At 37.5% G+C, this 23,636-nt stretch overlaps 3 protein-coding genes and 1 pseudogene across 4 annotated transcripts; 2 read left to right on the forward strand and 2 right to left on the reverse strand.

The window, feature by feature from the left end:
- The first annotated feature begins 1,989 nt into the window (after nt 1-1,989).
- Nucleotides 1,990-3,938, forward strand: LOC121771983 (annotated as a pseudogene).
- A 1,528-nt stretch (nt 3,939-5,466) lies between these two features.
- LOC121771998 (probable tRNA (guanine(26)-N(2))-dimethyltransferase 2) lies at nt 5,467-11,238 on the forward strand. Of its 2 annotated transcripts, XM_042168911.1 has the most exons (13): nt 5,467-5,589; nt 5,675-5,880; nt 6,134-6,406; nt 6,516-6,603; nt 6,803-6,924; nt 7,334-7,473; nt 8,118-8,190; nt 8,737-8,825; nt 8,961-9,066; nt 9,576-9,788; nt 10,004-10,198; nt 10,405-10,482; nt 10,651-11,238. In XM_042168911.1, exons 2-13 carry the CDS (start codon nt 5,728-5,730, stop codon nt 10,945-10,947), a joined length of 1,827 nt encoding a protein of 608 aa, XP_042024845.1. In that variant the 5' UTR covers nt 5,467-5,589; nt 5,675-5,727; the 3' UTR covers nt 10,948-11,238. The 2 variants fall into 2 exon arrangements, with proteins under 2 accessions (XP_042024845.1, XP_042024844.1); XM_042168910.1 differs by lacking the exon at nt 5,467-5,589 and having other exon boundaries at nt 5,596-5,880.
- LOC121771999 (probable UDP-arabinopyranose mutase 1) lies at nt 10,916-12,715 on the reverse strand. Its single transcript, XM_042168912.1, has 3 exons — nt 12,347-12,715; nt 11,987-12,237; nt 10,916-11,922 (listed from the first exon to the last, which is right to left on the reverse strand). Exons 1-3 carry the CDS (start codon nt 12,656-12,658, stop codon nt 11,418-11,420), a joined length of 1,068 nt encoding a protein of 355 aa, XP_042024846.1. The 5' UTR covers nt 12,659-12,715; the 3' UTR covers nt 10,916-11,417.
- A 1,705-nt stretch (nt 12,716-14,420) lies between these two features.
- On the reverse strand, nt 14,421-17,426 carry LOC121770076 (cytochrome P450 85A1-like). Its single transcript, XM_042166878.1, has 8 exons — nt 17,125-17,426; nt 16,602-16,923; nt 16,353-16,502; nt 16,030-16,272; nt 15,864-15,950; nt 15,688-15,766; nt 14,954-15,060; nt 14,421-14,858 (listed from the first exon to the last, which is right to left on the reverse strand). Exons 1-8 carry the CDS (start codon nt 17,313-17,315, stop codon nt 14,646-14,648), a joined length of 1,392 nt encoding a protein of 463 aa, XP_042022812.1. The 5' UTR covers nt 17,316-17,426; the 3' UTR covers nt 14,421-14,645.
- Between the last annotated feature and the right edge of the window lie 6,210 nt (nt 17,427-23,636).

The following is a 23,636-nucleotide window of genomic DNA, read 5'->3' on the forward strand; positions in this document are numbered from 1 at the left end:
AGCCATTTAATTATGCTATTAATTAATTAGCATAGTGCTATATATAGGTAATGACGTGGTCTCCCCTTGGGAATTAAATATGTGACACCGAATTTTTTATATGTAATTGGAGAATAAAAGGAGTCAAAAGTGCAAAGATCCTGGATGCTGGATTTGGTAGCTAGCTAGGGCATGGCATTCTTATCTTTAATTATAAGTGAAGTTTTGCTACATGGGAGGAGTATTTAGGGACCTAATCAATAATAATTTAATTTATTGTGAAAACGATTGCTTTGTTTATACTTTTAATTTTGTTGTGTCAATACTTAATTGTTGAGTATTCTCGTAATAATCGATGAGTATGAGATGAGATATACTATCAATTTGTACATTAGAAACATGGAGATGTGTGTGACATAGCCAAATCTTTTTAACTTTGTTTTTACTTTGTTATTTGTTTATGAAGTTAGTTCTAGATTTTTTTTGTTTTTATTGTATCCCAAATTAAAGATTAATTCATCCTAGCAGCTCAATCCCTCGTCGGCGGATTCCCTGCTTTGTTGCCGATGTCTGGTATTTAACATCGCGCATTCCCCACCCTGTATCACATCATCTCGGGATTTCATATATAAGGCTCTTTAGTTAAAGCGTATTTTTCAATAGTATTTCTCGTTTTTTTTCATAAATTGACATATAGTTGGTTGGAAATGTTTGATAAAAAGTTTAGTTCGGTTTGAGCTTCAAAGAGATATTGTTAACTTGAGCTTATAACAAAACAATCAAATTTTTCATACAAATATTATTGGAAGATATACTCAAATTATAAAAAATAGAGAAATAGATATATTTAAATAAATGTCTATTCCTTATAGAAATCCATGTCATATCTTGTATAAATATCTTTTGGCGATTAGAGTATCAGCAATGGGGGCGAGATGTGTTTCAAAATAGATATCTTCATAAATTCATGTGCCCCTTGTCCGACTAAATAAACCTTGATACTCAATATAATTAATGGCATTTTTTTTCAAAATCCTACTAAAAATGTTAATGATTATGCCCTACGTAATTGATGTTTTTAATTGATAAATCATACTACAAGTATACAACAAAGAACGTAACTACGTAAGTAAATTATAAAAAAAACGAAATGAATATCTTAATTGATGGAATAGTGGGGGAAATGCATGTTAACGTCTGAAGTTGATATGCTTCAGAAAACACATCTGAAGTTGATCTTGTCACTTTTGATAAAGATAGAATACAATGATAAATTAATTATATATGTCGAAAAAAAGGCTTCTAGATGTAATTTTTGGTGCATGAACAAAGTCTAGTAAAATATTTCTATATCAAAAAAATGGAACTCCCATCCCACGTACAGTATGAAATTTATGGGCATGATTATTTTTACTTTGATCACTTATTATTTTCTCGATTAGTCGATGCTCATTTTATTATTTTGCTAGTCTTTATTTGTATTTGACTTTAGACACTTCCAACAAAATGCATTAAATCTCTCATACACAAAATTATGTACGAAAAGGAATAATCTCTGATTAATCTTGAATGCGTTGTTTTCATGGTCAAACATTTGAATACGGTAAAAATAAATATTAATCATGAAGAAGAAGATTTATATACATTTGACATGTGTATATATATGTCAAATAATGTAAAAGTAATTGTAATGACCCTATAAAGTATTTTATGAGGCCCAATAGAAATTGAGAATGGGCTTTGTGTGTAAACTAAACAATATTTACTACTTGCTGTTATATGGGCCAGGCCCATTTTCATTATTTTATTTGCTAAATTTTTATTACTAAAATAACTTGCATATTCAACTTTGCCCTTCCCCTTGTCCTTAGTGATGGAAGAATATATAGTTTTTTTTTCTATACCAAATGAATATTTTAAAGGGGAAGATTATGGTTTTTATCTCGTTATTTGAATCATGTGTTTTCCTCTTGTCTTTTTGGAAAATCGCCACTAGTTACAAACGTGAAAATGGGATTTTGTAGCAATGTGTCATTGGACTGAAAAATAGGTGCAAAGGTTTGAAATTTTGGTATTAGTTCTTGTCACTAAGTCGTTGTAAATATACTTGGCTCATTGGCTGTCTTTGCACTTGCAAATTCATCTTAGGATTAATTACTAACTGAACATAGAGTTGTTCATAAATCTAAATTTAATTATATACATAAGTTAGAAAAATTAATTAGAATGAAACTGATTGTCCATTTCTATTTTGCATGTTTCTTTAAGCTTTGATTCTTGTGATTGTCCTACTAAATAAAAACATAAGCACCAAACCTATGTACGAAACACACGTTAAATTTTTTATTATTAGTTGACAATTGCGTCCTTAACATAGTTATTGTAATTACTATTATGAATTTGTAATAAATTGAGAATCAAGACAACCAACAGTCCAGAAATGTCCACTCCATAGCATCATTAACAAACACCAACATTTGTATTATGCTATTGTATTTTTCTAATACTCCCATTAGCTAATTGCCCTACATCAAAATCAACATTTTCAACCAAGAAAAGATACCTTTATCCATTCATAAATCTGTCTTCCCCAACACTTGCATTAATTAGCTAGAAATCCTTAATTACGAGTTCTTCATCTCAATCACAAAACCTTGATGTAACCTTGTCACTGAGCTTACCACCAAGAAATGATGCCCTAAATCCCCAAGAAAGAGGTATCAAGCTCATCCAACTTTTGCTAAGTTGCGCCAACCATGCCTCCGCCGGCAACCTCCACCACGCCGACACGTGCCTCCGCCACATATCAGAGCTTGCCTCCGTCACCGGCGACTCCATGCAGCGGCTGGCCTCTAGGTTCGCCGCAGCCTTGGCGGCCCGGCTAGTCAAGCGATGGCCGGGTCTTTACAAGGCCCTAAACAATGGTGGCCTTGTTGGTTTTGATTTGGATCGGGCCAAGTCCATTTTTGCGCGGGCTTTCCCTTGTTTGGGCTTCGCCTACGGGGTTATAAACCGGACCTTGGTTCAAGCCATGTTGGGAGAGCCAATGGTCCATGTTGTTGATTTGGGCTGTGGTGACCCTAAATTATGGGTACCTTTTGTTCGGGCCATGGCAGATGGGCCTAATGGGCCGCCTCATTTGAAGATCACATCTGCTGGTATAACCAATGAGGCTCAACAGAGATTGGTGGGAAGGATTTTAAAAGAGGCTCAGTTCGAAAATGGAGATTGAGTTCAATCATGTGAATGCTAAGCTTAGGATTTGACTTTGGACATGCACAAGGTCAAACGAGGTGAAGTGTTGGCAGTGGCGGATCCAGGATCCGGAAATGGAGGGGGCGGAATATATAGTATTAGCTTGGTTTAGTGCGGACATGGCTATTTTTTTTATTGTTCGGGGCGACGCCGGAGGCAAACGGAGGGGGCGGACATGGTAAATTTACATCCCGATAAGGGAAAAATAGTCGCACGGAGGGGGCGACCGCCCCCTCCTGCCCCCCTAGATCCGCCACTGAGTGTTGGCATTGACTTCAATTTTGAGCCTTCATGTCCTATTGGCCGAAGACGGCAGCATGGACGCTCGTTTCCATCTAAGCAAAACCAATGAATGCAAGCAAATGACGAAGTTTCTAGAAATGGTAAAATCGGCTAGGCCGAAAGTCGTGCTACTATTTGAACAAGAGTCGAATCACAACTAGGGTCGTCTAGTGGATCGCTTTGTGGAAGGGTTACACTTCTATAGTGCCTTATTTGACTGGATAGATGCGACATTTGGTGCATCATCGTGCTCAGATCGAGAAACCCTAGAGGAAATGTTGGGGCGGGAAATTGAGAATATCGTGGCGAGATCAGGGTTGGAGAGGGAGGAGAGGCACGGGAGATTTGCGAAGTGGAGGGTTAGATTTACAAGTAGTGGGTTTAGACCGGTTCAACTGTGGTATGACACAATGGATGGTTAGATTTACAAGTAGTGGAGGGTTAGATTTACAAGTAGTGACAAGTGGGGAATATATTTTATTTTTCTTTACTTAGATTTTATTGTGGGCGGACGAGTATACCACTAGAGCTGGGAGGATTCAAAAAAGCAAGGTAAGAGATGGTATTTCATTCTCAATTCTTGACGCGAATTTCAATGTTGTTACAATTATCACCCTTTGCAAAAGAAATGAAATGAAGAGATTTCTTAAGGCTACAGTGCGGGGCGTGGTTATCTATAAGGCCAACAAGATTTGTATCAAATACACTGAACACTCATTAATACTTTGAATTGAGCCTAAATCCCGCTATATTTAGAAAGGTGAACACACCCTAAGGGCTAAGGACCCGTTCGCTTTTCATGGTGGGGAATGAGTAGTATTCCCTCCGTCTCATAATAAATGACTTTTTTTGATGGATAATAAGTAGTACTTCCTCCGTCCCATATATAACATCTTAATTTAGACAACTTTTAAAGTTCAAGAAAAAACACATGAGTTTAGGAAATAACAAATTTGGGTCATCCCATATATAACATCATAATTTAGATAACTTTTTAAGTTCAAGAAAAACACATGAGTCTAGGAAATAACAAATTTGGGAAAACATGCCAATATTTATTACTCAATTGTCCATAATTGATGTCACACTTTCCTCTTAGTTTGTACCACAAAAGATGTCACATTTTTTTTGGAAAACACTCTCCCTCACACTAATGTAAATATACTATTTTCTTTTTTCACCTAACACACAAAATAACATCGCTAAAACTGGGTCACTGAACACACACACTCCCTCGGTCCCACTTTAAGTGGAGCATTTCTAATTCGACACATGATTTTATGTATTGTTGTTTTGTGAGTAAATTATAGAGAATAAAGTAAGAGAAAATGAAAAAGTAGAGAAGGGGAATATTTCTATATTTGAAAATATGTCATTTAGAATGTGACGGAATTTTAAGAGCAGTTGTTAGATAGAATAAGTAGTATAAAAAATAAGCAATTGAGAATTTTAACAAGGAGAAATAAGAGAAATTTATTTCCAAATATAAGATAAATTAAAATGGAAAGATGAACATCTTAGAACAAAGGGAGGACAGTCTTGGTGGACACGTCCTAAATCTGCCTCTCATTTTACTCTAAGTTTGGGCACTCAGAAGCAAAATTCTCTCATTTAACCTAAAACATTCTACTAATTTCAAGTAGACACCGCTCGATTCAATTCCATTCCAACCTATATCATATATTCAAATTACAAAGAAAAATATGTGATGTGTGTTTTTGGCTAAAAAAAATCAATATATAAAATAATGGAGAATGAATTCAGTGTTCATAGTTTTTTAATCTGATATTTAAAATTACAAAATATATTAGAATTTAATAAAGTTTCATGTTTTCACCACTTTATCATTTTAAAAATATTTTTTAGATACTAGTTTTTACTATGAATTTATTGTATCATTATTAACATTAAATTAAATTAAATTAGTACTAGTACTCCATAAAACAATTTTATGAATTCAGCCTTCACTTAAAACCCTTATTGTCTATAATTAATTTCAGAATTCCGTCCTCATTTAAAACCCATCTTCTTTATAATTAATTTCATCCTAATTTTGCAGATTTTCCACACGAGGTAGGGTTTTGCAGGAATCCCCAAACAGTAATCATACTCTCCTTCTATAATATGTGAATCTCATGTTTTCCCAATTCTTTAACAGCAAGTAGAATTTTCAGAGGTTGCATATCCCTCCACCGCTACCGTGTTCAAGTTATGGCCGGCTCCGATGAAAAGATGGGAGATGAAGAGAAGCGCGCTCCGGAAACACCGGCATCATTGGATATCAATGATTACACTGTAATCAAAGAAGGAGAGGCTGAGATTCTGATGCACGTTAAAAACCAAGTCTTTTTTAACAAGGCCCAGGTTTATTGAGACATGCTAATTCGTGTTAATTGTTCATGTTTAGCTAGGGTTGTATTTTTAAGAAACTGAATCCGTGATGACACAATTGGATTTTTGCAGTAAATTTGATTGATTGCACGATTTATGAGCTTATCTTTAGTTTATTTAGTTAAATTAAATGTTGTATTGCCTTAATAACTTATTTTTCGCAAAGATTAGCAGTGTGTTGGTTATTCAAATTGGGAGAAGTCTTAGTTTTGGATTGTGATGCCAGGTCAATAACAGAGACATATCTCTAGCTGTTTTGCGGACATTTATATCGAAACGCCAGCAAGAACACGAAGCTAGGCTGCTTTCCAAGAAAATGAAAGTTAGAGCTAAGGAGGTTGTTAAACCGGAAGCTATGGAGCATGATGAGAAATCTAATGGGCAATGTGATGTCTCTAAAGATATATCTCAAGATGAACCCTGCAGCATCTCGGAGAATTCAGGAGCCAACCAAGGGGGAAAGGTACCAGAAAAGTTGAAGCCGCCACGAGTTTTGGAGGTTGGTATTGTGCTATGTGTTGCTTATGTTGTTTACTCTCGGGAATAACTATACTATTGGTTTCGCATTTTGTTGTATCATCTGATAACATGCTTTACTTATTTGACAGGCATTGTCAGCCTCTGGTCTTAGAGCTTTGAGATATGCTCGTGAAGTAGAGGGAATTGGGAAAGTTGTGGCCCTGGATAATGATAAAGGTAGTTCTACATTTGTCATTAATTATGCAACACAAACCAGGAAGGAGTGGTTTTTCTCCCTTTTGTTTCTTTATTATGCACGTAATTGGTTTTGTGGCTACAAGTCCAATGAAAGAATCTTCTTGTCTTTCTTTTCTCGTGCTCTACTGTTAATTGACAGGGTCCAAGATAAAATGCTGATATTACTCTTCTTCTGCAGCATCTGTTGAATCTTGCAGGAGAAATATTAAACTTAATGGTTCAGTTGCAATTTCAAAGGTGGAGTCCCATCTTGTTGATGCTAGAGTCTACATGCTTACACACCCAAAAGAATTTGATGTGGTATGTACCTGAAGGTCAATGCATTGTATTTTGCAACCCAGCGTTGTGTAACTTGCATTCTGATAATATTTGAGATTATAAGCTAACCTTGTAGTATTATGTAACATGAAAAGGATAGAATCAAATTTTTCAAAGAAGTTTCTTGCTTCCACATTATCATTATCATTCTATAAATGTACAAGTTTAAATTTGGCTTTCACAATTCTAGAATTCTCATATTCGGATTGGATGCGCTATTCCTGTGTGACTTGACACATTCTAAAAATCTCATATTCAGATCGGTTGCGCGATTCCACATTATTGCGCTCTCTTTACCTTGTGTTATAGCCTGTGTGACTTGACACATTTTACTTTTTGCGCTGCAACATCTTCATACTCCTTTCATTCAATCCCTTGATTTGTATTCCAGGTTGATCTCGACCCTTATGGTGCACCATCTATTTTCCTTGACTCTGCTGTTCAATCAGTTGCTGATGGAGGCATATTGATGTGTACAGCAACAGATATGGCAGTGCTTTGTGGGTCCAGTGGAGAGGTTTGCTATTCCAAGTAAGATTGGTTTCTAAGATACTCCCTCTGTCCGCGAATAGGAGTCCTGTTAGATAATTACTATAAATGGTAAAGATGCCCCACATTTCACTAGCTCACTCCACTCACATATCATTTAAAACTAATATATACAAGTGGGGGGATGTATTCAAGTTCAACATGTAAATATTGTCCAAACATTCAACTGAATCTCAGTCCCACGATTTTGTCATCTAACGGTTAGATTAATGCCACATGTCATTTAATAATGTAGATTTTCATTCTAATAATGTACACTGACTAATAATGTAACATTATAGTCTATTAATGTAGATTTTCATTCTAATAATGTACACCGACTAATAATGTAGATTTTTCGTCAAATAATGTAGCTCGGCTATTTTGATCATAACCATCCAATTCAAGGATCCAAGGGCTTTGATTTGGTTGAAGCTTAACACTAAAGAGCTGCGACGACCCTAATACACCCCTACAAGGGGGACCCATATTCCACTTAACTTTCTCCCACCCACTTTTCTTTACATTTCTTAAACCCGTGCCGGATATAAATGGGACTCCTATTCGCGGACAGAGGGAGTTTTTTTTTTTTGAGCTATGATTGCTAGTTCAAAGAAGTAGTATTGACTAGATGCTTGTTGAACCAGATATGGAGCCTACCCAGTGAAAGGAAAATATATGCATGAGATGGCTTTGCGGATCCTTCTTGCATGTATTGAGGTGAGTTGGTTTTACTGAGGTATTCTGTTAAATAATTGAAATTCTTGGTTCCTAATTAATTGTGCATGCACTCAAACACAACTTCCCTTGGAGATACCTTATTCCTCTTCTTTTCTCATTGATTGGTGCTTTTGTTCTTTATCAACTGTCGACTCCAGGAGTATTGTATGTTACTTGTTTAATTCATGGTGAAAAGATACACACAACTTCACTCATCACAGTACATTCCAAATGAAGCAAATTCTTAATGGGAGGGTCCGGGGAAGAGGTGGCTTGGTCTAATAATAATGAGACTGATATTTATAATTTTGAATAAAGATTGATATCATTAGTTTGTATCTACTCATCGTGCATGACAGTAAGATATGTGCATTTTTTTTTCTCCAAATAATGGTATCTCAAGTTATGCTTTTGACTGGATTGAAAACTGTAGCTAACCACTTGCTTCAGACAGCAGTTAAAGTAGCACCCCATCCAACAATTAATTACTTTTTTATTTAATCTTATTGCATTTTCACCTTATCAAGTAATGTAACCATTATGCAGAGCCATGCAAACCGCTACAAGCGTTACATTGTCCCTGTGCTATCTGTTAAAATTGATTTCTATGTGCGAGTCTTTGTCCGTGTATTCACGTGAGTATCTCTCTTCAAATTTCTCATTTATTGAGATAGTTACTTAGATTAATATAATTAACCCGATTTGGATCATCATGGGTGCTCCATTTACTAGTTTATTGATTTGTTAGCACGATTTGTAATTGCTTGCAGCTCTGCAAGTGCAATGAAGAACACTCCTTTGAAGCTGTCCTATGTTTATCAATGCTCTGGCTGTGATTCTTTTCATCTTCAACCAGTTGGGAGGAATGTGTCCAAGGTAAACATACAATATTTTGAGATGCTTAACTCTGTGATACATAAACATAGTGGCATTGATAGTGACTTAAACATTCACATCACTTAAATTCTCTAGCATAATATTGCGTATCTTAAAGTCACTTGCACTTCTCAGAGTGTATGCAAATGCCTGAAATCGTGCTATCGTTCTTTGCATAAACATCTTGGATAAGTCAATTATTTCATATTTTAGACCATTTAGCTCTTAGTTTTCCTCTCATGGGTGGTCGCTGGCATTTACCTTTGAAGGACGCGTGAGGCTTGATTAATACAAGGACTTAAATACATCTGCTTTTATGAGTGTACAGGCTGACAAAGATTTTGTCCAAAATTATTCTTCATTCCATAACCAGAACTTGAGCAGCTATGTTTTGGTAGTTACCTTAGTAGCTGTATGTCTTAATTTTAATTTTTTTTGTGATCTCTACTAAATTACTAATGCCTATGTATCTGACTGCAATTTTTCGTCGTTTTTATTACTGAATCTAGAATACCAGTGTGAGATATCTTCCTGGATTTGGCCCTGCTGTTGCCCAAGAATGCAGTGATTGTGGGAAGAAATACAACATGGGTGGGCCTATATGGTCTGCTCCAATCCATGATATGGAATGGGTTAATTCAATTCTGACAGACGTGAAGTCTATAAAGGAACGGTATCCTGCTTTTAATAAGATTTCTGCTGTATTAACTACAGTTTCTGAGGTATGTGCCCTTATCATTTTCAGTCAATGCTTATTATTTAAGGAGTTTAGAAATTTTTTCAATAGACAATCAATTTATCTGTGTGGCTGTTATTTCAGAAGTCCACGTTTCCTCTTTTAACAGCAATAATCTTTCATTTCCCCAAAAACATGAAACAGCTGAAATTTTTTGTAACTTGTCAGTGTTTTTCTTAAAACATGCAACTGTTATTGCAGGAGTTACCAGATGTCCCACTATATCTTAGTCTGCACAGTCTCTGTGCAACTTTGAAATGCACCTCGCCCTCTGCAGTTATGTTTCGTTCTGCTGTAATTAATGCGGGATATCGCATATCAGGAACTCATGCATGTGAGCTAGGTTTGAAAACCGATGCGCCTATGGATGTTATATGGGATATCATGCGCTGCTGGGTAAACACAGTGTTTCTTTTTCCCCCGTGGTCTAAAATTATACCATAGTAATCCGCTGCATTTGCTTTTTTAATTAATCTGGAAAAACCTCCCATCATTTCTTAAATTTCTATGGGAAAACAATGCTTCAATATTAGAATGAACTCCTAGGGAAATGACCATTGCCTAGTACAAAACAATTGATGATTTTTTTTTCTTATTACTAGGTGAAAACTCATCCTGTGAAAGCTCAGTCACCTGGTATGGCTGGAAGTGTAATCCTAGCCAAGGAACCTGTTCTGCAGGTGAAAACTTTATCTTGGTTTTCATTTCTTCGTGGTTTTGTGGAACATATGGGATCACACTAGCGCTTCGTTATTCAATACCATTATCTACTGGAAATTGATTTAGTTGAGATATCGTATGTGGAGATCTCTCTCACACAAAGGTTGGTTTACTTTGTCGATTGGCAGGCTAATTTTGCACGAGCTGCTGCTTCCCTTAGCAGAGCACAGACGAAAAAGGTTGCAAGATTCCTCGCCAATCCGGAGAGGCATTGGGGGCCTAAGCTCAGGGCAGGACGACAGATTACAAGCAAGCACGCCTCACTTCTGGGTCCAGAGGTAGTGAACAGACTACAGAAGCTCAAGGAAGTTGAGGATGAGCCAGCAAGTAAACATAAGAAGATAGAAGAATCCACCCCCAAGGAAGTTGAGGACGAGCCAGCAAGTAAACGTAAGAAGACAGAAGAATCCACCCTTAATTTATGATAATATGACTCTGGCTTGGCCTAGCTGCTGGGAGTCAGTCTGCTGCATTTCTCCTATGCAGAGAGAAATATGCAATAACCGCACAAGATTCTCAGCCCATGAAATTCAGCATTCAAACCAGCATCAGTTTTGTTCCCAGTTTTTATCGTTATTATTATTCTACGTCTCCAACTCAACTTGTGTTTTAGATTTTCATTATTTAATTGATGAGGATGACACGCTAAACAAGTTTTGTTTGTATTTTTGACTTGCAATTTTGCTTGATTAATAGTATATTTTTTTTAAAACCCAGATTTCTTCGTCTTGTTGTCATCTTGAACTTATTTCTAAAAATGTGACATGGAATATGTGATGTTCATCAAGAAAGAAGACTATATTGATGGTGAGAAAATGTGATATAGTATCCCATTTATTGTTTAATGATGATAACAAAAGTGATGATATTTGCAGAGTTAAACATGTGTTGGTGATCACTTAGTAAGCTTAGCGGTTGGAACCAGCTTGGCAGGGGGGTTGAGGTCATCCCAGGCCTGAATCCACGTCTCCATTGCGGCGGACAGCTTGACGAAATAGGGGTCAATTTTGCCAAGCTTGTCCTTGACCTGTTTGGCAAGCTCAATGTAGCACTTCTGCACAGTTGTGGAATCCTTTGAAAGTATGGCTGATTGGAAGAAGGGGATGATCTCTTCTTGCCAGAATATCCCATTGTACTCTTTTCTCAGGTTCACAAAGGGGTTGCTTGCTTTGCTGTGCCAAATGTAGGGCAGCCCCGTCTTCACTCCCAACCCCAAATGATCGCAGATGACCTTGATGCACCAGCCGGCCCACATGTCGTCGTAGCGCCCGATGGGCTGGCCATCTCCCATGAGGCCAAAGTACATGGCTGGGCCGATGAGGTCTCGGTCAAACCCCAGGTTCATCCCGCACATTGGGAAGAGGGTGCCCTTTGGTATCGTCATCACTGCATCTACATACCTAGTAGTAATATATACACAGTGAGTTGGGATGATGAGATGACTTTGTTGTTGTTGTTGTTTACCTGGTGTTTCGCTCTCGTGGCTTGACGAGCTGCGTGGGGGCGTCGTAGTCGGGGATGTTGAGCCAGAGGCCGTGGGAGACGGCGGTGGGGACGCCCTCTCTGAGGCTGAAGGGGTAGCCCCGGACAAAGTCAGCTCCCTCTCTGTACGGGTCGTACAACGTGTTGAAGAAGAGCGGGGTTGATGGGCACAACAGATTCTTGATGTGTTGGTCTAGGGCGTTGATCGGCTTACCAGAAGGGTCGCTTGCAACCTGCGCATGGTAACTTGTCTCAGAAGACTATCAGACAAACAAACATGAGAATTTATTTCAAAAGACTAGTCTGTCATATCAAGAAGATGATGAGGGAGGGGGTTGTTACGAAGCAATCGTCGTCGATGGTGAAGATGTACTTCTTCTTGGAGACCATGTAGCCGAAGCAGCGGCAGGCGGAGTCCTTAAAGGAGATGCAGGAGGCGCGGGGGCCAAGGATGCGGTTGATGTCGTTGCGGTTGTAGAGCTCGTAGTCGAAGCCGTCGGGGACTCTGATGGTCTTGGAAGGGTCGCCGTCTTGGACTATGATGAGGTGGTAAGGTTGGAGGAAAGGCCTCCACATCTCCAGGAAGTCGAGGTTTCGGATCGTCGGTATCACGATGTCGAGCTCGTCTTTAAGCGGCGGCGCGGCAGTGGCCATGGTGAGAGAGTGAGAGAGTTAGAGAAGGAAGTGGTGATGAGAGATTAGTGTGTTTATTGTAAGAAAAGGGGAGAGGAGGGGCGGATGTGGCGGGAGATTTCTGGAGGGACACGGTTCTCGTGTAACGGATTCTTTTTCTATTTTTAGTTTTTGCATGTTTTTTCTATTGTTAATTAACTTAATTGAAATAAATTTTAGTTTTTTCGTATAAAAAGTAAAATTTGATTTGAAACAATCACATATTCATGTAAATGGGGTTTGATCAATCCCATGTTCATTGATTGAGAATGTACATATGGAATTAAAATTTATTCTCATTTCATTTATATGAACATGTACACAAGTGTAACGAATTAGTATGAAAATAAAATGTACCAAAATGAATAAAAATATAATGGAAAATATAACATTTCATTTTCAAATGAAGTGGCTAATTGATAAAATAGACACGGTGCAAAACTGCAAGCTAAATTTACTAATAAAATTTATGAAATTAGCAGGGATAAATTTTATTCATTCGATATAAAATAACATTAAGTATAGATTTCAAAGGGGTGTTTACAATTATGGTCAATAAATGAATTTGAATATTGTCATAGTCAAACGTCGGAATGTATTTATTTAAAAGTCAAAGCATTGAAGGAGCTCGCATCACACAAACGCAACCCATATGTATACCTATCAAATCAAATCCAAACAATTTAGTTTGATACATAATCTATCATCAACAAGCATGTAATAGCTGGACTTGATTTTGGATTCGATTTGAGTAAAGAAAAAAAAAGACTACAGGAAGGGGACAAATATAGTCGCATATTCTCTGAAACAACTAAAAGCCACTGAATAATATATTTAAATAATAGTAAATTAAGAAGTCCATTATTTAACAATATGACTTATTAGATGACAACCTCATCAAATTCTAATTGGTCTTCTCAACATCGATCGTATTAGATTCTCGTGGTTTGGTGGGAAGTTCCCCTACACATTTTGTCTTCTAATTACTAATTATTACTACTTTCCCATCTCAAAATTGAATATGCATAACATAGACTTGCTCGTAGAGTATATGTAATGCTCTACGAGTCTATGTGCAATCTGCAATGTCAAATATGAACCGTCACTTCAAAAAATAAATGATAAAAATCTAAGATATGTCAATAGGGCATTCACTTCACCTAGAATATTACATACCTTACATTTAGAGCATTATTGCAATTTGGACATTAGACAACGCATATATTAAGAATGAGTTTTGATATGCTCCATTCCCTCGTAGATATACATCCCTCAAGCAATTAAATAAAAATTAACTGTAATTGTCAATTAAAATTAAACACATTAAGATTTACTATTTAATAATAAAAGAAGGAATAAAATAAAATAATTAATGGATAGAATAAAAAGGGTGGTCCCGCCAAAAGATTAATCCCGCCTAAAATTTCAACCTAACAAAAAGCTGCAGAGAAACGTCAATGGCGGAATACAGATTTTTCTATCAGATGAGAGGAATCGGGAGACGAACTATGGCGATTCACCGAGCTGATAAACCTTGTGAACATGCATTTGGTATCTCAGCAGGATTTTCCGCGAGTAATCGGTAAATCAACCCCACCAGTCATACCCTAATGTTCATTTAATTTTTGTTTGTTTGATGTTCAACATAAATTTCCATTACTTATATGATGTGGATTTTCAATTACAGTTCACCTGTTTACGTATGTGTGGAATTTGGTTTCTCTACTCTCATGAATCCATAATAAAAAGTGGAAAATTCCGTGTCCATGGATCTCTGATTGTGAAGTTTCAATGAGGCAAAAAATAATTGATGATTCCTTTGTACAGTGCAAATTATTGAACCCTAGTAAGCTGGGGAATCGATTCTCTAGTGGATGGTGTTGGCTCAATTTTTTTGTACATTCACAAAAGCTAGCTATAATCATCTGATACGCTAAAAGTTAGTTGTTCCTCTTTGTACAAATGCTCTTTAGGGAGTAGAAACCCTAATCTTGAGCCCGTTGGGCGCTTCGACTCTAGGAAATTTCATTAGCTTGTTTTCCTCTACTTCTTCCCATCTGTATCTTGTCACAAAATAGTGAAGGAATGTAGAAATTTCCGCCAGACCGAGTTCCTTTCCAGGGCACTGTCTTGTTCCTCCTCCGAAAATCAAGAAATGGTGCTGATTTTCTAGGCATTTTCCCTGAATTTCAGTAAAGTATTAAGGTTGTTAGCTATTGCTTTTTGAGAACAAATTATAAAGGGTCGTTTGTGTGCTAATTTGGGTGATATACTAACCAGCCATCTCCATGGATTGAAGGTATATGGATCGGGATAAAGGCATGGGTCGTAGTTGACCTCCCTCGTGTACACATATATCCTCCATCCTTTGGGAATTAGATAACCTGAATAAGTATATAAGCAGAACACCAGATGAGTGACTGTACAAGTAGTATGGAATTGTGTGTATTGCAGCAGATAATATTAGTCTAATTTAAACAAGAACTGATATCATTTGTTTAATTATCTCTCTTAACAACCTTGTACATACATCACCAGGCTAGCTAATCGTGGGATTAATGATTACATGAAAAAATAGATTGCATTAATTGTTTTTAGCACTTGATATTGACAGGTATAATTGTTAAAGTTTCTTATTGGAAGGACAAAGCAGTGATAGTATTGAGCTCTCTCCTCTTATCCAAAACACGGACAAAATAATTCCTTAAGACAAGATGGGGTATCAATGGAATGTCTTGGGTTGTAATGGTAGGTTTTCCATGTGGATCATGATAGAGTAGGGTCCATACATAAAGGTGATCGCTTAGTCTATGATTGCTTGTATATGCAACTGTTGCTTTTTATGTAATGCTTTAATTATTGATGAGAGAAAATGTCAAAATTGCTTAATAATTACAAACTAGTCTTTGAAGAAGTAAATTCAGAACTTTATTTTTGTTTTCTGTGGCTGCTGAATAATAAAGGAAGCAGAGAGGAATATAAGGAAAATTTAAAGAGATTGTGCTGCTCACCATTAATTTCCATATCTGTAGTTGTCTTTCTCAAAACTCCATTTACTATTGTAGCCAGTCTGGATGTCTCGTATATGACCTGCAGTAGTTATATCACATGGCATATATATTTAGCTCGAAATTCTATTAAGTTTAACCGAAGTAACTATTTTTGGTTGAAAGTTGGCAACACTCACCGCACGTGTGAAGCGCATGGATCTGTAGTCTTCATAATCAATAGGATCCTCAGGATTTTTTCTTTCCCTTATCGCCATATGTTCTTTCTGGAAATTTAAAGTTGAAACACAAGTTAAGAAATTTCCACTTCAAACATGTGTGCTTCGTGACTGAAATTTTACTCACCCTTAATTCTTCTAGCACTTTTGGATGATCATGAAGATACTTGACAGCCATCATTGAAGTAGTCGACATGGTCTCGTATCCAGAATACAAGATGGTGATGATCAAGTCGATCATTTCCTCATCACTTAGCTTGTATTTGTTCTCTTCCCCTACTAGAAGGCCAAGCATATCCCTTTGTTTTTCTCCAGAAGCTCTTCTTTCTTCAACTAGTTTCCTTAACCAGCATGTAATGTTCTGTCTTGCCTGTCGTGAATTAAAACTGTTAGCATTCATAGATTTAGACGAGTCCACTGCGGCAGTAAAGAAGTGTTAATATTTTTTACCTGAAATCCACGATGGTAATTTGTGCCGGGAAGGTTGATGGGGAGGGAAAGGGTTCCCAGGACCAGTTTGAAGAATTCAGGCATGAATGCTTCTGATATTGAGCTTGCTTCTGTGCTTGCAATTTGTCTAAATGATGATAGAAACGCCATCTGAAACAATATCGAGGTTTTTTATTGGATCAGAACAGAGTTTCAAAAGTAAATTCTACTGCATGAACCAGTGATTAGATCTAAAGTGCTAATACACACCTCTTTTGTTTTCTCTTGGATATCAACAATCTTGTTATCCCAATCACTTAGGTGAGATCTCATGAAATCGTCGATTTTGGGCAAGAGTTGATCTTTAATCATCGTGGGGCTGATAAGAGAAAGCAAGGCCCCTCTCATGTACTTGTGAGCAGAGCCGTGGACGGCTGCAATGTTGCATTTCCCGAGTATGTCCAACATCGATTGAGGATAGCCGGGGACAAGGCCCTTTGCTTCATTAACTAGGATGTACCTGTTTAACTCCGGATCCATCGATACTATGGTAGGGCAACCTAGTATGTGTGATTTGAAAATACTCCCAAATCTGCAAGAGCAGTGAAGGTGAAAGAAGTCATGGTTAGTAGAGCACACCATTTTGATTTTTGGTATAAGAAAAGTTGTATCTTTTTATCAGTCATCATGCAATAATCATGCAATTGCAAGTTCCTATATTGATGATGTACTCTTTTTCGACTAGATTAGAAAACATGACATTCTTAACTGTGCTAGAAATAATGAGAGTGACCTTGATCTTTGGTTTTTCATGAAGGCTGGGCCTTGTTTTAGAAACTCAGTGGTCTCTCCGAACAGTGGCCACCCCATTGTACCTGGTGGCAATCCTTTCTTCCTGTACCTTACCTCGTTCCATTTCAGGAGAGCAACACTCAAGATGCAGAGACCCCAGAACCCCCCTAGAATCACAACAAAGCTGGCCATTGATCCTCCCTAAAAGCTCACAACTATTAGAGAGGGGGAGGGAAAGGTCGAAAGGGAGAGCTGTAAAAGGTGTGTGATTTGCTCTAGTTGTACTGGTTGGTTATGACTCATGAGTTCGTGCGGGTGTTTATATAGACCTGATGAAATCAGTGTGTGTGTGTGTGTGAGAGAGAGAGAGAGAGAGAGAGAGAGAGAGAGAGAGAGAGAGAGAGAGAGAGAGGGCTGGGGTATAGGGGATGCCTAATACGCCAAAATCATGCACGCTAGAAAGGTAGGACCTAGTATTAAAACCTGAAGGCACAGTAAATAAATAAGTTTTTGTTGAAGTAAAATTTTGTAGATAAAAAAACTGCTTTAGCATTTTCTTGATACCACAAGAGCTTCGTTTTACTGTCCTGTCAAACTGTATGTGGTGCACTGTCCAACTGGAAAATTTTAATTGTATGTGGGGAAATAAATTACTTTACACAATTTTCTAATACCTTCTTTTAGTTGTCATTCTTAATCATTTGGTTATCTATTAAACATTGGTTTGTTAAAATGTGTTGCATAAAGAAAACTGCCTTGGGCTGATGTAAGAATTATATGCCATTGATGAAAGCACATGGGAAGCCATGGGACTAAGTTGTTCACATGTCTGTCAAATAGATCTGTGCACCAAATTACAACAGTCACTGGGGACATGTTCTTGGTTAGAGAGAGTGAGTGATCCATTAAATAACAAAAATCACCGAGACACGTTCTTGATTATTGAACCGAATAGTGTTTTTTCTCTTGAGTTTGAACATAAAAGTCCTATCCTTTTCCTTGTGATTAGATTGAAACTGGGATCTATAGGTTATATAGTTCCTAGTAACTTTTCACGTGAAGTTTGACTTTTGGACTGTTTCCCACTTTTTAACTTTTCCTAACTTTGTTATCCAATAATTCCCCATGTTCTAATCTTTCATCACATCTCAAATTTCAGTAACTTTTTGAAGCCTTGTGCACAGGAAGAAGACTATAAAAAATGGCAGACCAGAGACCCCTTTTTCCTGCCTAGCTAATGGCCATCCACTAAGCATGATTAAGTTAGGATTTCTTTTGTCATAATACGGTAATAAACATAATTTTTTTGCTTATCTTACCAAACCCAATTTGAAATGACTCTAGATTTGCGTTTCAGCATTCACACATGTATGCTAAAGGACATTCTAGTTCCACTTCTACCCCATGTTAGGAAACTGACTGCTACTCTCCTGAAATTCTTGATAATTAGTATAAATGTCAGAATTTATTATGCTTGGTGTAGTTAATAATAATAGTTATGTTGACTGTTTTGAACAACGTTTCATTTAAACGTGGTTTTATTATTTGAATATGAATAGGTCGGCATAGAGGTAGGTGTACACATTTAATTGGAAAACCCATTTTTTAGACATGGAACACTTGAGCTACTAATTTTTACTGTACAAAGCTGTTACTCATTTGATATAATGATAATTTAATAGGAACACTTTTACAATGACACGCAATTGTTGGTGTCGGACATAGATATGGAAATGTGTTGGTTGTTAAAACTTAATACTAGTACTACAATAGATTGGATTGTAACTACATACAAAATGATGCCGTACAGGAGGGCGTACATGGTCGACTAGTCTCATCAGTAGGTGTGAGATTATTTGAGAGAGGGTATTTGCATATTTATTCTCCTAAAACAGGGTTTGTCTTGTAATTTTCACACTTATATCATCATCTCTCATTTTGCTTATTGACTTTGGGTATGATGCTGATGCCTTGTCGTAATGTGGCGCAAAAGGTCGGTCAGAAAATGACTTGAAGAGGAGTGTGGATCCTTGAGGAGATCCTTGGAAAGGGATTTGACACGACTGACACAGTGCCACTTTTGCATTTCTCAGCAAATTGCTAATCATCGCCCACTTTTATCTCAAGGTAATCTTAAACTAAGGATCTATCTCTCTTTTGCTGTATTTGATTAATTATGTTGTGTATTAAATTTGTTACGATTATCTATGTATTCACATAGTACATATTTAGGTGGCTATCCATAAAAAATGGAAATAGCTAACATCATTTCAATTCATTAGGGGATCATTTGGTTTGATAGATGATATATGGTAGATTAAATAGATAACACAATTTTGAGGTGTTAAATATTCATATTATTGGAAGATTGGAGTGCAAGTCGAATTGTTGAAATAATAAGTGCACACCGATTGAATTGATCCTAGATGTAAGAACCCGAAGCTCGAGTTTGGAAAAAATTAACCATTTTGAGCTACATTATGTGGGGATCAATACGAGCTCAACTTTTATTGAAATGTTTCAATCCTATTTTGGATAGTGTAAAATAATAGTATTATGACTAAGTTATTCTTTGAATTAAAAGCGAAATATTAATACACCTTAGTATTACCATCGAAATGTACTAGACCCATGTGTACTTAGCAATGTTAGTAGCAAAACTATCATAACTTATGAACTACACAAAATAAATTTACCTATTCTAAATCATGTAAACTAGGAGTAATTTTTATGATTGAGTTATGTATGCAAAATATTTAGATAACCAACTCTTAAAACAACTAAGCCATGACTAAACCTCTATGGTGAGATAGCTAAACTATTTTGATGTCAATTTATTTATTGCCGTCTTAAGGCCACCCGCAACGCGTCGCGCGGGTGGCCCGTATTCCTTCACGAAGGAACGAGGCGAATGTGTGACATGTTGCGGTGCCCCGTCTCGTCCCCAGTCCATTTCGCGTTTCGTCACGCCGTGACGGTTGGCGAGACGTCTCGCCACGCGCCGAGGCGACGTGGCGCGCCCCGGCGCCATGCGTGAAGCCCACTCGCCTGCCCGCGAGTGGGCATCGTCACGCTGATGCAATAATTCATTTTTTTTAAAATTCGAATTAAATAAAAATAAATAAATAAAAAATTAAAAACGGTAATATTACCGTTTATAGCCGTTTTCCATTTTTTTTTATTTTTTTACTCTATAAATACTCCTAATTCATCCTCATTTCACACACAACTACACATCTATTCTTCCCAAATTATTTCCATTTCCTCTCTAATTTTCATCTAACATTTCATCATAAAATGTCCGGCGACGGAAACTCCAGCGGTGGCGGCTCCGGCTGGTGAGATCTCAACGCATTCGGCGACTGGGGGAGCATGTACAACACATTGGGTGGTTCCGGTTCGTCGATGTCGAGCACCCATCGTCGACGCCGGGGGTACCAACCACCCAATTTTGAAGTGGATGCATACGCCCGTCCCTCCGCCCGGCGGTATTCGCAGGGATTATCTCAGATTCGGGAGGATTATTCCGTTGAACCCACTCCGGAAGAAGGCCGAGGCGGTGGAAGCTCCAGGGCAAAGGCGGACGAGGAGGAGGAGAAGGAGGATCTAGGCCGGTATCCGTACGGGCCAAAAGAAACCATGGCTGTGTACAACGCCTGGATCAGCGTCTCGTACGATCCCATCGTCGGGAATCAATAAACCCGGAAGTGCTTCTGGGAAAAGGTCACCGAGGCGTACCACCAGATTAAGCCGAAGGGGTCCCACCGCCGCACATATAAGATGCTCCGCGGTCACTTTGATCGAGTGCCGACATTCTGAGGTCGGCTTTACGGGTCTACTTCGACGACACCGGCAAACAATTCAAATATGTCGATGTTTGGGAGGTCGTCAAGGACGAGGAAAGGTGGGCCGGCGGTGTGCGGTCCAGCACGAGCTCGACCTTGAAGCGCACGAAGCACACGACGAGTGACCAATACTCGTCTGGTGAGGGCGGTTCGGGCAGCGGGTCACAAGAGTTTGCTCGCAGGAGGTTGAGACCCCGGCTGACGATGCCGGGGGGTCCTCCCGTGGGCGCCGTCGGCCGCAAGGGAGAAATGTGGCGAAGGCGGCTAGAGGGAGGAGGGGCCGAGCCGAATCAAGCCAGGCGGACTTGGGCTCGGGGGGACCCCCCAACTCACTTATGGCCATGTACATGACTGCCACAATGGAGGACACTTCCCACATGACGCCCGCCCAATACCGAGTCTGGCTTAACGGAATTCCGCCTCCTCACGGCTTCAGTGCACCTTCATCGCCTTCGGAGGATGATTCGCCGACGGAGTATTTTTTTTATTTTCTATAAAATTATATTTTAAATTATGTCATTTTTATTTTTTTAGGATTGTAATTATATCTTTTTTTATTTTTTTGAATTTTAAGTTGTATTTTTATTTTATGTTGTAATTTTATTTTATTTTTAATGAAGTGTGTTTTTTTAATTGAATTTGGTTGGAAATAAAATAAAAATGAAATTGAATAAATAGTAATTTAAAGGACGGTTAAGAGACGGAGGGTTGTCGGTTCCATCCCTTAGTTAAGGAATTGAGTAAAAAAAGTACAGTGGGATCCGCGAATAGTAATTTAAGGGACGGTTAAAGGACGGTTTAGTGATAGCTTTGTGGATGGCCTAAGTTGAGATAGCTAGCTCTGGTGCACTTTGATGGTGAGTTTTGTGGTGTAGTTGTTAACATAGATTAGTGGAATTGCGTCATAGAGAATTATTTGATGCAAAGATAGAGGCAAAAATACTGCCGACAAGACTAAAACTACTACTATATGAGAGAAACCGTGTTAAATAGTAATCACAAAAAAATTCGCAAATATAGTGGGACAGAAGAAAAAGATGGGGTTGCATGAAAGAAAGAGATGTGGATGTAAGAACTGTAGAGCACAGGTGGATCAAAAAGATGTGCACGGAACTGCAGAAAGGAAGCATACGATAGGCTGCAAAAGGTTGCATATATACTATACATACATTAATAATGTTAGAGAGAGAAGGTTCGTGTGTGTGTGTGTGTGTGTGTGTGTGTGTGTGATAGAGAGAGGAATGCCTACCCACACGCACACATGCAAAGCTGAACTGGAGAAGTTTTTGCTTCATTAAACGAGTGATATACAATCAAAACTCCAGAGGTGCACGAGGGCCTCCATTTTGTTCTTTTCTGCTTTTTGCTACCCCCCTCCCACCCCACCCCTACCATTATTTTTCCTTCAAATTATTTTCTCCATTTGCATTTGCTTCCCTCAATTATATGTAGAATAATGTTTTCTTCTATACTTCATAAAATCTGCCCTTCTACATTTATCCTAAATTATTCCACTCTACGATTTTTATACTCTCAAGTTTATAGGCACACTTATGTACATCCAAATTTATTGTTACATAATTACTTAAATAAATTAATTCTAATTAGGGCTTTTAATTAGGATATACGTATCTGTAATCAGGTTTTTGCCTGATTTTTGTTAGTCTTATGGTTTAAGTATTATACTCTACATACATCATGCATATGCATCTCTATTGGTTTTGGCACTAAACTTGTGAAATTTGGTTATCTTATCAGAAATTTTGGTGCTTTTTACTTCTATTGTGCCCATTTTGCCTTCTGAACCGATTAGAGATGATTTTTTTACTTTAAATGTTTTCTCATAAAAAAAGAAGTTTTTCAAAGGAGAATAGAAAAGAGGGTAAAGATAAACATGTCTTTTTGAAATATGGGATAATGCCCTTATATTAATTTTCTATTTGTAGGTTTTGTATGCTTCTTCACTTTTATATTTCCAAAAGTGCGGACTACTAGACAATATTCATATAATGCTTAAATTATTGATAATTCCCATAAAAGATATCGATAGTATACAATTTAGGCAAGTGCAAGGGGCAAAATGATTTATAGTTAATTAAAGTTGAGAGGACAATATAACTACCCATTGCACTAGCAAGAGCTACAGATATCTTTGGAGTCAAGTGGTGTGAGGATAAATGATTTAAATTAACACTACTGCTATATTTTTATCCGGTAAACTTGTAATTGTAATTGTAATTGTTAAGAGTTACTGTGCACGGAAAATCGTAAAAATAGTTTTTTAATAGATTTTTCAGTTGCTTCACGTTTGATTTTTTTTTTCAGTACTTGAAGAAGTAATAAGGATAGGATAATTTGATATTGGAGAAATTCGATATTTTCATACTAAAATATTAATATATCAATATATGCATACATGGGGATCAATATTATCCTTATTTGTTAATTGGTGGGTCAAGTAATAAATAAGGATGAATCATTTTGTTTGATTTGAATTTATAATCTGAAAGTATTAATATATCAATATATGCATACATGGGGATCAATATTATCCTTATTAGTTAATTGGTGGGTCAAGTAATAAATGAGGATGAATCATTTGTTTGATTTGAATTTATAATCTGAAGCTTCCTTACCTAATTGGTTATAGATATTGCATATCACAATC

This window comes from Salvia splendens, chromosome 16 (assembly GCF_004379255.2).
Source record: "Salvia splendens isolate huo1 chromosome 16, SspV2, whole genome shotgun sequence".
Classification (NCBI taxonomy): Eukaryota; Viridiplantae; Streptophyta; class Magnoliopsida; order Lamiales; family Lamiaceae; genus Salvia; species Salvia splendens.

What these genes read in the sequence shown, in the direction of transcription:
- LOC121770076 (XM_042166878.1), bottom strand. Translation starts at nt 17,315, where the DNA reads ATGGCCAGCTTTGTTGTGATTCTAGGGGGGTTCTGGGGTCTCTGCATC. An exon ending in ATGAAAAACCAAAGATCAAG is followed by an intron (nt 16,924 to 17,124) that starts GTCACTCTCATT and finishes CTGCTCTTGCAG; the next exon opens with ATTTGGGAGTATTTTCAAAT. An exon ending in AAGTGCTAGAAGAATTAAGG is followed by an intron (nt 15,951 to 16,029) that starts GTGAGTAAAATT and finishes TTAAATTTCCAG; the next exon opens with AAAGAACATATGGCGATAAG.
- LOC121771999 (XM_042168912.1), bottom strand. Translation starts at nt 12,658, where the DNA reads ATGGCCACTGCCGCGCCGCCGCTTAAAGACGAGCTCGACATCGTGATA. An exon ending in CCATCGACGACGATTGCTTC is followed by an intron (nt 12,238 to 12,346) that starts GTAACAACCCCC and finishes TACCATGCGCAG; the next exon opens with GTTGCAAGCGACCCTTCTGG. An exon ending in CCACGAGAGCGAAACACCAG is followed by an intron (nt 11,923 to 11,986) that starts GTAAACAACAAC and finishes TATTACTACTAG; the next exon opens with GTATGTAGATGCAGTGATGA.
- LOC121771998 (XM_042168911.1), top strand. Translation starts at nt 5,728, where the DNA reads ATGGCCGGCTCCGATGAAAAGATGGGAGATGAAGAGAAGCGCGCTCCG. An exon ending in TCCTTCTTGCATGTATTGAG is followed by an intron (nt 8,191 to 8,736) that starts GTGAGTTGGTTT and finishes ACCATTATGCAG; the next exon opens with AGCCATGCAAACCGCTACAA. An exon ending in TATTAACTACAGTTTCTGAG is followed by an intron (nt 9,789 to 10,003) that starts GTATGTGCCCTT and finishes CTGTTATTGCAG; the next exon opens with GAGTTACCAGATGTCCCACT.